The 14199-nt window shown below is 23.0% G+C and overlaps 1 protein-coding gene across 1 annotated transcript; it reads right to left on the bottom strand.

The window, feature by feature from the left end:
- Positions 1 to 6240: 6240 nt before the first annotated feature.
- Positions 6241 to 9476, bottom strand: LOC105361663 (annexin B9-like). The gene is made up of 8 exons (XM_011498914.1): positions 9398 to 9476; positions 8278 to 8985; positions 7729 to 7905; positions 7440 to 7644; positions 7027 to 7179; positions 6735 to 6908; positions 6480 to 6661; positions 6241 to 6291 (listed from the first exon to the last, which is right to left on the bottom strand). The coding sequence occupies exons 1-8, from the start codon at positions 9413 to 9415 to the stop codon at positions 6241 to 6243; spliced, it is 1668 nt and encodes a 555-aa protein (XP_011497216.1). The 5' UTR covers positions 9416 to 9476.
- Positions 9477 to 14199: the final 4723 nt, after the last annotated feature.

Here is a 14199-nt window from a genome sequence, read left to right as displayed (position 1 = left end):
GAGAGAGAGAGAGTGAGAGAAAGAGAGAGAGAGAGTGCATGTGTGCATAAAGATAAAGAGTAACGATAGAGGCAGAAAGTCAGAAAAGTGAGTAAGAGAAGATCGAGGAAAGCACACGTAGCTCGACGTCAACGCGGAAATCAAGAGTAATGCCAACACGAAACTGCACCCCCCCCCCCCCCTCGATTACTGGCAAGCATGAGCCCTTGTGTTGGCTGTCCAATAGAAACAATATGAGGAGCAATAAAAGGAGAGAAAAAGAGAGAGCGCGAGTTGGAGTGTTACCGTTTGAGGGGGCAGGCAAACGCGTGCGATCTAGAAGGAACTGATTCACTTGCTATCTTATTTCTTTCTCTCCTTCTCTTTCGCCCAATCTCTCTCTCTCTCTCTTTCTCTCTCTCTCTCTCTCTCTCTCTCTCTCTCTCTCAACCTCCCGCATCAGCTTCCACACATTCCCCTCGCGACCATTTCAGCTCTTCCGCGCATCGTAATTCTCTCACTCTCTCACTCTCTCTTTTCACTCACTTCTCCCTTGCGTTTATATATACATGTGATCTTCACAGACCATCCCTTGAGAATAACCTGACGCTTGGCTTCCTTTGGTGTCCGCATATTCAACTACTATACAAAGAGATAGAGATAGATAAATATATTGTAGTAAGATAAAGATGAAGATATGTGTAAGTCATACAAAACTCGTAAAAAATGTAACTCGTGCAAAAAATTCAAATTCTGCTTAACCGTTTTCAAAACTATATTCACTTTTACTTGACTATTAATTTATATATAATAAATTATTTAAAAAGTTAAATAATAATTGAGATAAATTAAGATAATAAATGTAACTTTATACTTTAACCAAATTAATTTGTAATAAATTTTATTATTCAAATGTAACTTACATAGTTATTTTTAATCCAGATTAGTTTTTAACATTTCAAACATGAAGAAATAATTTATCTAATTTTACTATTTAACTAAATATTATACGTCTATTGATATCTACATTTCAAATTGTTCTGTCTATTATTAATATATTCGATTTTTCATATCAATATTTTTCCATAAAATGAGTATAAACGACGAAATAAATGTCTCTGTTAATACATGATTATCTATGAATTACTAATAAAGTATTCTTTTAATTCTATAAAATTTTAAATTATACTAGCATGAATTATTGAAATAAACTAAATATTTCACTTTTTCTAAATTAACAATTGGAAAATTATAAATAATTTTCACAAAGTTAAAAATTCTATAAATGTATAAATATTTATTTAAGACTTTATTAAAGACATTTTTTAATACTTACTTTTATACAAAAAAATGTGTACCATTTGAATAGAATAATTTACGTAATACTATATAAAAATATTGTATTTAATTTTAAATATATGGTTTTAATGATAAAATATTATTTTAATTTACGTATTTAGAATAAGATATTGCATATTAAATATGTTATTATTTAAATGTAAAATAACAATGATAATTTATATTTACGATTTTTTTACAACGAGACTTTTATTTTATTAATTTATAATATATGTTATAACTTATATATCATAAATACGTATAGACAAATTGTAACGGCAGTATTAACAAACCTTATACATATTTTAGTCAAGTAATCTCGGTAAATCAAAGTTTTAAGAAAAAAGCAGAGAAAAAGGGAGGATTATTCGAGATCACACTTTGAAGGGTCGATTAATAAGAGCTACTCTTGTACCGTTGGCGAAACAGAAAGTGTGTGTGTGTGTGTGTGTGTGTGTGTGTGTGTGAGAGAGAGAGAGAGATGTAATACAGCCTTTAAACAAATCAACCATTATATTAGTGATAAAACAAAAGAAAGCAAAGCAATGCAATCATGGACTCTTCGCCAAAATACAACCATTCGTATGATCGGATGATCATCGTTCCAAAAAAGAAACCCCCATCGTGAGTTTTGGGGTGGAAACGTCTTTTAATATACACTATATCTTCAATGAGCCGAGGGGTTTCTTCTCCCTTCAGTTCAGAGAAAGAGGATGAGTCCGCCTTTTGCCTTTTTTAAACACATGTGAATACAGAAAACTATCTAACTAGATGTATGTAAAAATACAGAATGTATCGATATTAAAAGAACATTCTTAAATGAACACTTTACGTTTCATATAAAAATCCATAATTTTCTATATAAGATGCAACTTGATTACGAATATATCAAGGTTGTTATACTTGGATTTATTTTCCAACATTAAGAGGTAGAAATATTCATTGAATTAATTTCTTTTTTTTAATTGAACAATTTCAATGAAGTGATAAATAAAAATTATAAATGAAAATTTCTGTTGTAACATATTACATTATTGATGCTATTTTACAGCTTATTATTTATGTTTTTATAAGTAATAATATTAAATAATTATAAAATATATATATATCCTAATGGTATGTTTATGATAGTATGCAAGAAAATAAATGAATGAAAGCATCTAAGAAAAGATTCAATGCTTTTTATTCAAATTATGATATAAAATTTTTTTTTTAATTATGAAATTTTATAAATTTAAAGAATATATAAAATAAATTTTATTATATTATATTTGAAGTAATTGCTTGTGTTGTATAATTTTTTAAACCAATGTAAACTAATATTTATATTTAATAAAAATAAATATTAGAGCTTGAAATAATTGTGTACTATGTCCGATTTATTAATTCATTAATAGAAAGTGAATTTTTAGATTTCGAACATTCGAAATAAATGATTTATATATTAAAATAATGTATTAATATATAAAAATGAATTCCTTTTTCGTTTGATTTTAATAAGTATATGCTTTCATACAATTCTGTAATGTCTCAATAATATTAATTTTATAACATTGATTTTTATAATTACTATTTTAATCATGTTTTTACCTATGTAATGAATTTATTATTTGCTTCTATAGATATACAATATTTTTGTATTGTGCATGTTTTGTATTCTAAATGTATCATTTTTGTATAATACTTATATTCTCCTTTTTGAACGCACAAGCATATTTTTAATGTTAATTAAGAGTAAATTTACAATAGGATGAAGTATGTCTATGAAATAAGGTTCACTTTGGGTTACAAAATATATCCTGTCTATTTAGATTGCAACAGATTAAATTAATTTTATTAAATTAATTGGTAGTTAAGATTTAAGCGAGAGTTTAATTTATTTATTCTCTCCTTCATTTCAACTCGCACTCCATTTCATCAGCTCTAACCTGTTCGTACATTTGCTTTTAGTTTATATTTTAATTCGTAGTAGAAATCATATACTATTTTTTTCTGGAAATAGTCCTTAATGTGTATTTTTATTTATTTATGCTTTGGTATACATTAATTACATTTTAGAAAATCATTCCCAGTACCTATTTATACGTCAATGACAATTGTAGTGTTTGAAATATTGTTAATTAAATATATTTATTAGATTAAGACAATGATAAAATTAAATTATTTGTATTTAAGTATTAAATATAGCTATGGTCAATAGAATTATAAGGATTCATTCATCGAGGAAGATTAATACGTAAGTAGCCTTGCCTCTTTACATTGCTTATATCCAGTCACATTTTATTTAAAACAAGATCTCAACTTAGTTAAGCCATATCCATACACATACTATTAAATTTTTACTAGTGCAGAACAATATGCCAGTCATGACCTAGACATTGAAGCTTGGATTTCCTGCATCCTTGTGGAATACTTTGAATGGTGAAATTAAAGCCAAGTATTTTTACTATTAGTTAAATTATATTTTACATTTTTACACTTTAGCTTAAATTATATAAATGCTTGGAACATGTTAAATAATTGTAATAGGTGTACTAATTAAAGTATACTTTTAATAAATTTAGAAAATAAGAAAAGAAATTTTATTTATATTTTATTTTATGTATAAGATGAACTTTTTATTATAGCCATGTGATGAATATCTACAAATATTTTAAAATTCAAATATTCATCTAAGTTTCAGTCTATTATTTTATAACATTTTATAACATTTAATTTAAATCTACTTTATTACTCTGAGTAGACGAGCACCATTAAATGAAGGACATATGATTAACGGCAGGTTTATGATATATTCTTATGAAGCAAGAGACTTTTTAAAGACGAACAAGAAAATCGCAAACAAGATAAGAATATTTTCTGTTCAACTTTGTTGAATTAATGAGATCTCGACAGTTTAATTTATTCATCATTATATACCGTACTACATTTGAATAAATATGATTCAGTAATTTATCAAATAAACTTCTATATTTATTCGCCTCGCTCCTCGCAATCACAAATATTTTACGCGTTTAAAACAGTTGTAATCATTTGAATACAATTACAGCTGTTGATTCGAACTTAATTATTAGCCATTGAATCAGTAAATAAACGAATAATGATTTATAAAATGTATTATCATTATTATTTATTAAAAAATAACTGACTAATGTTTTTATTAAACTCTTATATTCTTTTTCGCATGTATCGTATCTTTTTGATGTTTATTTAATGTTTATTTATAATATATTTAATAATTGTTTATGATTTAATGAATATATCATTAAAGCATGAGTAAATTCAATGTTATTTTGATCTATATGAAAGTTATTAATGGCTTGATAAAATTTTTATAAGAAAATATTATCAAAAATTATAAATCATTTTACAATTGATAATGTTTTAAGTAAACAAAATATGAATGAGACACAAATACGAATATTTTAGACTTAATAATAAAATTTGATGTTTATTGATTGCGATGAATCATCTCAAAACATTTTTATAAATTAATTATAAAATTTTATATTGAAATTCTTAGTATATGTAAGGAATGATTCAAGCTATTCGTGTTTAGTGTATGGTACATAATCAAAGGACATAATATATTCGTAATTAGTTTAATTTTCCTATTTTAAATGTGAATTCATTCATATATTATAATTTGAACTAAATAGTAAGTAAAATTTATATTATACTTAAAGATTATTATTGAACATTTACTTTCTAATAAATATTTTATAAATATTCTATTAATAACTAATAGAATTATATATCAAATCCTTATTTTTATTATTTTTCGGAAACATTCAATGTAAAGACTAAAATTATAAAAAATATAAAATACTGATATTATAAGAAAAAAAATACTGAAATAGTATTTTTTATTCTTTATTTATATATATTGCTTTATTTATATTGCTTTTTATATTGTATATTTAATATTGTATATATATATATTTAATATATAATATAATATAATATAATATAGCAATATAAATATATATATATTTAATATTGCTATTTATATTACATATATTGCTTTATTATAATATATATATGCTATATATATTATAATCATACTATTGCTTTTATACACATAAGATATATATTTTAAAGGATTTCATTATATTTAAAAATATGAATCTCTAGATATTAATTGAATACTACAAATGTTAATCAAAATTTTGATAGAAATATTTATTTAAATGAAAGAGGTAAATATATATTGATAATTTCTTTATCGCGATTTTTTACCTATAATATAATATATCTAAACTTAAGAAAAGTAATAAGTATATTTTCTATTTGTTATTAATTATTATATTTTTTGTAACGAATAAATTTTAGTTAATTTGATTGAAAATTGATACTAATTTTCCATGATAATGATTTAATAAATATACAGTTTCAAATTATAATAATTGTACAGAAAACAATAATATAAAAAAAATTGTTTAAAATTAACAATTTTCATATTGAAAAATGAATAGATGGACTTACTTTTTTTACTCTTTTTTAATAATTATGTATTTATTCATTATTATAGTCATATACAGATTTGATTTTCTAATTAATAGTGTGTAATTTATACAAATATTCAGAATTCGGTTCTTAAAAACAATATCCATCTAAGAAAAATGTATCTAGTTAATAAATCCTTTAAATAATTATGTTTAATTTAATATAATCAAATTTATTAAAAAATCATATATTCATTTATTCATCATTAATTTTTTTTTTTTATTGTCACGGAATAGAATCTTTGTTATATTATTTGTCAAATATTAAATTTATTAGAATTGTGTATCTATTGTAATATACACTTTAAGGTAATAAATTCATTTTCAATTCATGTTGTTTGTTCAGAAAATCTAATTATAAATGTGGTAATATTGATTATAAGTTCTTCAATCTTCAAAGATTAATTTGTAATATCATTTAAGAAATTAAGGTAAGCAAGCATTTTTTGTAGTGTCCAGAACAATCATCCTGCAAATAAATAATTTATTATTAACATAAATTATTAATATTAATATTTTAACTATAACTAATACAAAAATTCTTAATCTAGAGCATTAATATTAATATAATATTAATACAGAAGAGATATTATGTTATTACTTTTATGGATTCAAAAAAATTCTAAAACACTGATAATCATAATTTAATAAACTTACTGAAATAAAATTTTCTAAACTTTGTCCATACTGGTACTTAAAAGCTTGTTTTATTTCGCCCATGTCAATTTCAGAACGTGTAATAATTATTCGTATAAGACTACGATCATTAGTACCCATTCCTTTCATACTTTTGTAAAGTTGTTCAGCAAAGAAACTCGCTTGATTTTTAATGCACTTAACTGTAATAAATTTTTTTAAGAATTTTAAAGAAGTAAAAATTTGAATGAATTTTTTAAGCCAAGTTATATATACCGATACTCAATAGGCCTATTTTAATATTTCCAGAGAATTCATTATCAATTGCTGTCTCAATATTATGTCCAGTAATATTGTAATACTCTGTAAAAATTTGTTTTAATTGAGCAACATTTCTTTGCACAAGAATTGCATTAAATGTTGATTCATCTGTTCCAAAACGAAGTTCTCCTATAATATTATGGATTTAAATTTTTAAATTTTCATTTGAAATTCAGTGGGATATGTATATATATATATATATATATATATATATATATAGAATATAATGTTTTTATTTCAATCTTACCAGCTTGAAGTAATCGCTTAGCATCATTAATAGCTTCAGCATTATTGACTTGAAATGTTTCATCTCTATTTCCACAAGAAAGAGAAACCAAAAATCTTTTAAAGTTTCCAGAAGTATCATTTCTTATGTCATCCTCTAATGATTTTCTATACACTATTATTATAATATTTTATTACAGTTTTATAAAGTTTACATTATATAAATGATAATCAACTTTAAATAATTAAATTTTATTTAATCTAGTTACTTTATTGTTATCATTAAATTATAATATCTTAATTAAATAATATATTTAAAAATTATTTATTTACAGTGATTAAATTTTAGTGCAACAAAAGCTTAAATAAATAAAATATATTTTTATATTACTATTATAATTTTTTAATCTATTTTTAGTTATTCAAAAAACGTACTTGTTTCGTATGAGTGCTTAATTTCTTGAATTTCATGATTTGACAATGTACAAAGTACCTCAATAAGTACACTTTCTTCTGTACCAATCCCTCTCATTGCATCATAAAGTTCTTTTGCATAGAATTGTGGTAAAGGCGTCATCATGGCAATAAGTAAATTATTAAAATTTCCAGAAGTTTCTACGTCTAACTGTCTTATTAAATCCTAATTAATAAAAATAGATGAAAAAATTTTCTTTATTAAAAATTTTCTACTAAAATAAATTTATAAGTATAAATATAAATATACTTTTCCATATAACGTCTTAAACTGAATAGCAATTTCTTGACGCTGTAAGTTAGTGCGATTTGCGATAATTTGAATAATAGATTTTTCATCAGTTCCAAAACCTTTCATTGCTTTACGTAGAACTTCAGCATCCACTCTTGAATCTAAATTTGGAAAAGGAATAACTGTTGGAGAGAACTGAAAAATAAATTTAAGAATTAAACTTAAACCATTATCTCTTAAATTATCCTAATAAACACAAGTAAGCCGAACATTATTATTTTATATAAATTATTAGGTTTAAAAATCTTTTTATTTAACACTATTTAAATTTTTTATACTACACTTCAGTTTTATTAGAGTATATAATTATTTTTATTAATTATAGAGTGTGATTTACAATTAAGTTTTTAGTAAACTATTAAGAATAAAGAATAAAGAATAAATTTTAAAAGTCACCTAATAAAATTAATATTAAATTTATTAAAAAATTATAATTAAATTTGCTTTTGAAACTTTGTGATTACTGGGGTATTCACTTTTGCATGGATCAGTTTTCTCTACTCTCACCTTAGTTGAAACCTGAGTCATTCGAGGGGCCGGTGCCATTTGAGATATCGATCCTCCATAAGAAAAGTTACCGCTACTAGCCCGACCCCCAGAATACCCTCTGCTCGGATAAGGAGACGAGCCACTACTATGTATAGGAATTGTAGGATCTGATTTTTCTAAACTGTTTAGATTAGGATATGAACCTGAACCAGAAGGAGCATAAGCAGGATTTTGTGAAATTATAGAACTTTGTTGTGAGGGAAAACCTTGTAATGGATATGGATTTTGCTGTGGTTGTAAATGATTATAAGTTTGTGATTGCTGCACTTGTGAGACAGGATAAGAATGGTGAAGTGATTGTGATGAATAAGGCTGTTGTGATTGCGAAGGATACAGTTGATTTTGGGGTTGCGGTAGACTGTATATTTGCTGTTGTGAAGGAAAAGCTTGTGCACCATATGTACTTTGAGAAGTTGAAAAATTTTGGGCAGAATATGCTAAAGACGGCTGAGGCATCGAAGATTGATGTATTGATTGTCCACTCATATTAAGATATGGTAATGGTTGAGATGTATAAGAATTAGGATATGGAGAATATGGTTGTGGCATAACGTAAGAGGGTGGGGCTTGTGAATTTGGAGGAGTATTTGGGGGAGCTGAAGGTGTTCCTGGAGGAACTCCGAACGAAGTCGGCGGTTTTTGTCCTGGGAATGCAACTGGTGGGCCCTTTTTTGTGACAATGTAAACAAGTGCAAAAAGTGCAAAAATTATAAATGAATACAGAGTTTGGCAATCTAAAATCTATCGCTTAAAATTTATTAGAATCACTAAATATAGCAAATTATTGATTATTTATATATAAGAATATTTGTCTATATAAATCTTATATCATTTTATTCAAAGTACAAGTCTAATTACTTTTGTATATTATATAATTATCATTATAACTATTAAAAAAATATTTTTTTCAATAGCCTGGATTTTTTTTTGGTATGATATTTAATATAAAATACTTGCATTCTTACAATTATAATTATAATTAATAATTTATCATATTTTTTATAAAACATAATTATATAAAATTATTTCATAATCAACTAAAAAGAAAATTTCAAAAAAATAAAAAATTTATACTTACTTGATATTCATAACTCATGTTGACGTTTTAATATTTTCTTCAATGTATGATTAGAGCAGAAATTTTCAATTTTGTTATCTGCAAGAAATTCAAATATATTAATTTATGATAATAAACTTAAATAAAAATATAATTAATCTATCATAACAAATTATAAACAAAATTTTAAACAAAAATTAAAATACAATGTTAGAAAGTTTGGCGAATCAGTTTTAAATGATTGAATTATAATAATAATTATTAAAAGAATAAAATAATTATGTTCATTATGATTTGTACAATATAATAAGTGTAAAAAAGTACAGATTACCAGTAACCATACATGAACAATAATAAAAATATAGAATATATTTATTTCTTATCTACTATGCATTCAATAAATCTATTAAAAAGTGTGCATACAACAACGAATCACTGGTATAATCTTATCTAATCTTAATTTATTACTTTTCAAATGACAAATTTTATACGTTAATACTATTCTGCACTTTGTAAAATCTAAATGTAAAGACTACAGAAATTACTATCGCGTGATTAAACGTACTGAAAACTTAGTAATCTTGCTAAAGTGTGAGTGTACAATCAAGATGAGATTTCAAAAGAAATGGTTCAACTCTTTAATTTGTTGCAACTATATTAATTTATATATATATATATAGTTCCAAACCAATAAATTGTCATCTAACTTTTACTATTGCGATTCAGGCAGGCCACGTCATGACATCCTATGACTTTTAAGGCCTCGATACACAGAAAAAATAGTGGGGGACTTTACTGGATGCATGTAGAAAATACTTTTGAAAATTTGATAATATAAAATTATTAAATCGGCAAGAAATTTGATTTTAATCATATTCATATAATATAATGATATAAAGAAAATATAAAAACAATTGCTTAATTTTTATACGAATATAAATTAAAAAAAAGTAAATCTTTGAAATCCTTTTCAATAATATACATGAATATAACAATTAGTTTTTAAATAATTTATTTTACCAAATTATTCTCAACAAATCTCAACAAATCTATTTTGGAGCATTTTTGAAAAAATACTATATTATTTATTTAGAATTTCTACATAATAGTTCTCTATACAATACCTTTTGTAATTAAAATTCAGATTTTATGCAAATTTGTGATATTTTAATCAATTAATTTATTTAAAAATCTATTTTATTAAATAAATTAGTTTTAACAACCAATTCTCGCATTTGCATACTATAGTATTTAATAAAATATGCTACACTCAGCAACATATTCCATTTATACTTTTATTAAGACAGACATAAAATTTTAATTAAATATTTTCTGTCGTCGTTTGTTGAAGTGCAAAATTTTTACGTTATTTTTTGTCTTTAATAAAATTTATCAATATTTCTTAAGAGCAATTCTTTCATTAGTTTTTTAACATTTAACATAAATATTTCAATTATATAAAAATATTGGAAGGTTTTTAAAATATGTAATTCGGAATACAAATATGTAAGTGTTACCAAGTTGTGTTCTTGTTTTTTACCGATTGCTTACTAATCTTAACTTATAATCCAATAAATTTCGTTTGTACACTATTTTTTATATTTATAAATTTACTGTAGTATATCACGTAAAGATATGAGAATCTATAAAAAGAATTTTTGCATTACATTGATTTTTAAATTTCTGTTAGTTTTTCTGCAATTAAATCACGCGCGATTTGTTGACATATCGGAGATATACTCGCGTTTAAGTAAATTATACTTACACAACCCGATGGACTTTGTTAACGTAATGTTAATGTCATTTTTTCATTAAATAACTATTCAAGTCTGTCGAGCATCGCATTAACTTCGGAGACATATTTATTTTTAAATTATATATTTACACCTGAAATACACAGGGATGTTAATTTCTTATGCATCATTGTTAACAACGTAAACAAATAGGTAAACACTGAGTCTCACAGTAAACGCGCATGCGTAGTGTGATTTCTGAAATATCGATGATTTCGATTAGCTTTATATCGACTATGTAGTAGATGTCCTTATTGCAAGTATTATTTCGCAAGATATTGCGAGTTCTAGACTAATTTTAAATTCCATTAATAAATATTAAGACGTGTACTTTATTACAAGCTGTTAATAGAATATTTTCTTTTCAGCGATGCAATCCGTTTTTATTAGAGAAGTAATGTGTATAATTTTACATATTAGATTTTGCTTACATATCTTGTATTATATATAGATGTAGATTTTTATTACTTTGGTATAATTAAAGGTGTGACAAGAAGATCAGCATTACTAAAACAAAAACCTCAAATAATCTAATTATAGATATAAATCATAATTAAAAATTCATAATGTATAATATTTGAATTATACATAAATAATATAATAATTAGGTTTGTAAATTTCATGAAATATTTTGAAGATTCTATAAATTTTATAGACTAATAAGTCTATTGAATACACGATTGGCTAGTTTGTATTCTTAGAATGAAGTTAAATTGCAATATCTTTATCAAGTATCAATCTTTTCTTAAATAATTAATTTTATTATTCGTATCTAAAGTTTTTCTAAATGTTTTTCTGAAATGTATATAAAAATATATTTCCATCTTTTAATTAATATCATTAAGTTTATTATTACATTACTATACTCTGTCAATAAAAATAATTAATTTAATTGAATAATTTTTATTTTTCTTCAGTGGCATAAAAACATTGATAATGTTATATCGATTTTTATTGTTTATAATATATTTTATTTTCATGTAAAAATTATAATTTTATTTCACAATCGAATATAAACAAATGCATGATTTTTATATAATATTTTAGTACATCTATGTTCATGGTAATTAATTATTTTTATTAATAACATACCATTATAAGTATCTTTAAATCAAATTGATATTTATTTATAATATATATTTTGATATATGGAAAAACAGATAAAACAAAATAGTACTTATTTAACTTGTTTAACCTCTAAATTTAACAAAATTTTTTTCAATATTTTTTATTTAAAAAATTTGTTTAATAAATTTTATAAAATAGTTTTTAACTAAATATAACAATTTTCAATAACAATAAGTACATTTGTGTTTTTGATAGGTATGTGTAATAGTAACTATTTAATATGTAGTCAGTATAGATAATTAATATATAAGAAATTTTGTGAGTCGTATATTTTTGTTCTTTAGACAATTGGATTTAAAAGAAACGTTTGTAATTGATATTATATAAATTTTTGGATTTACAGATTCTTGAAGCTACTAAAATGAAATTAATTTATATCATGATTGGGAAAATTAATATTAAGATTTAAGACCATTGTGATTATATATATATTTTTTTGCATTTATATATTTTTATACAATAAGACTAAATCATGTTTAAATAATAGATCAAATTGAAATACAATATTGAAATACCATTCGTCGTATAAAATAGATAGATTTTTCTTTTTCTTTCAAAATTTATATTTTATATATTGTATTTTTGAACAATAATTTAAATATTTATAAATTAACAATAATAAAAAGCTCTAATAAAATTCATCTGTATATATTACTTATTTGATTTATATTTCTGAAATAATACAAAATATAGTCTAATACTTTTTAAGATACTTAGACCTTTTAAATAAAATTTATAAAAGCTAAGGTTTTTACTGAGTATTCCAGAATTAAAATGATTAAATAATATGAAAAATACTTTCTTACATACATAGCGTTTATATCACTTATATTAATGCATTTCCTATTTACTATATAATTGAATTCTCTTTTAATGTCAATAATTTGTACTTTTTGTACTTTCCATTTACTTTTGTAATTTTTGTATAGCCTTTTGTATAATTTTTGTAAATTTTGTATAGCTTCTCAAATAGAATTTAGCCTCCGCCAATTATTCCTAATTCAACTATAAATTATAAATATGAAAATTATTACACCATAAATTTTTATTTTTAAATTAAAGTTATTAATAATATTTATGACTTAATAATATATAGATTAGTTAATATTTGTATTTAATCAATATTTGTAAAATCGCGGTATGAATAATTTTCAATTATTAATTTTATTGATATTAATTTAATGAATGATTTTAATTTAAATGTTTTAATTTTTCGAAAAAATTTGTTATCTAAATAAGCCATTTAATTCATTTTTTCAATAAATTTATTTTAAGCTTTGTTATATAAAAACGAAATATGGATTTTATTATAATATATTAAAAATTCATATAGAGAAATATAAAAATTGATTTTATATATTTTAAAATAAAATGACATTTTAATTTGAATAATTAAAATTATACGTTATTTATATGAATATATTATAAATTAAATGAAATTCATAATCTGTGTTAAAATATGAATAATAGTTTTACTATTTCACTAAATATTCCGGAATGGGATTATTATTTCTAGGAAAAGTATAATATAGTGATTTATATTATTGAATATTTTTAGCTCTTAAAAATAATATTTTTATCTTACATAAGTGTCTAGCTTTTATATTTATGGATTAAGATGTTTTCATTTATTAAATTTAAAAAATAGAAAATTATTACGGTTATTTTGATTTTATTTAGTTATAAATTTTTAAATGTAAAAGAAACTTCAGTGTTAATGAAAAAAAATTTAGTGTGAAGTGAGTGATAGAAATCGAAGATCGAGCAAGAAGGAGCGAAAGAGTAAAGGAGCGAGTGAGGGTAGAATGAATGAACGAGAAAGAGATATTGACAATATGCATTTAGAAATGAAATTTACGTAATTTCAATAGGCATAACAAGACTTCTAGTAGTACGGACATA

Source organism: Ceratosolen solmsi, unplaced genomic scaffold, assembly GCF_000503995.2.
Source record: "Ceratosolen solmsi marchali unplaced genomic scaffold, CerSol_1.0 scaffold30, whole genome shotgun sequence".
NCBI lineage: Eukaryota > Metazoa > Arthropoda > Insecta > Hymenoptera > Agaonidae > Ceratosolen > Ceratosolen solmsi.
The sequence above is the reverse complement of the archived record's forward strand: the minus strand, read 5'-3'. Positions and strand labels throughout refer to the sequence as shown.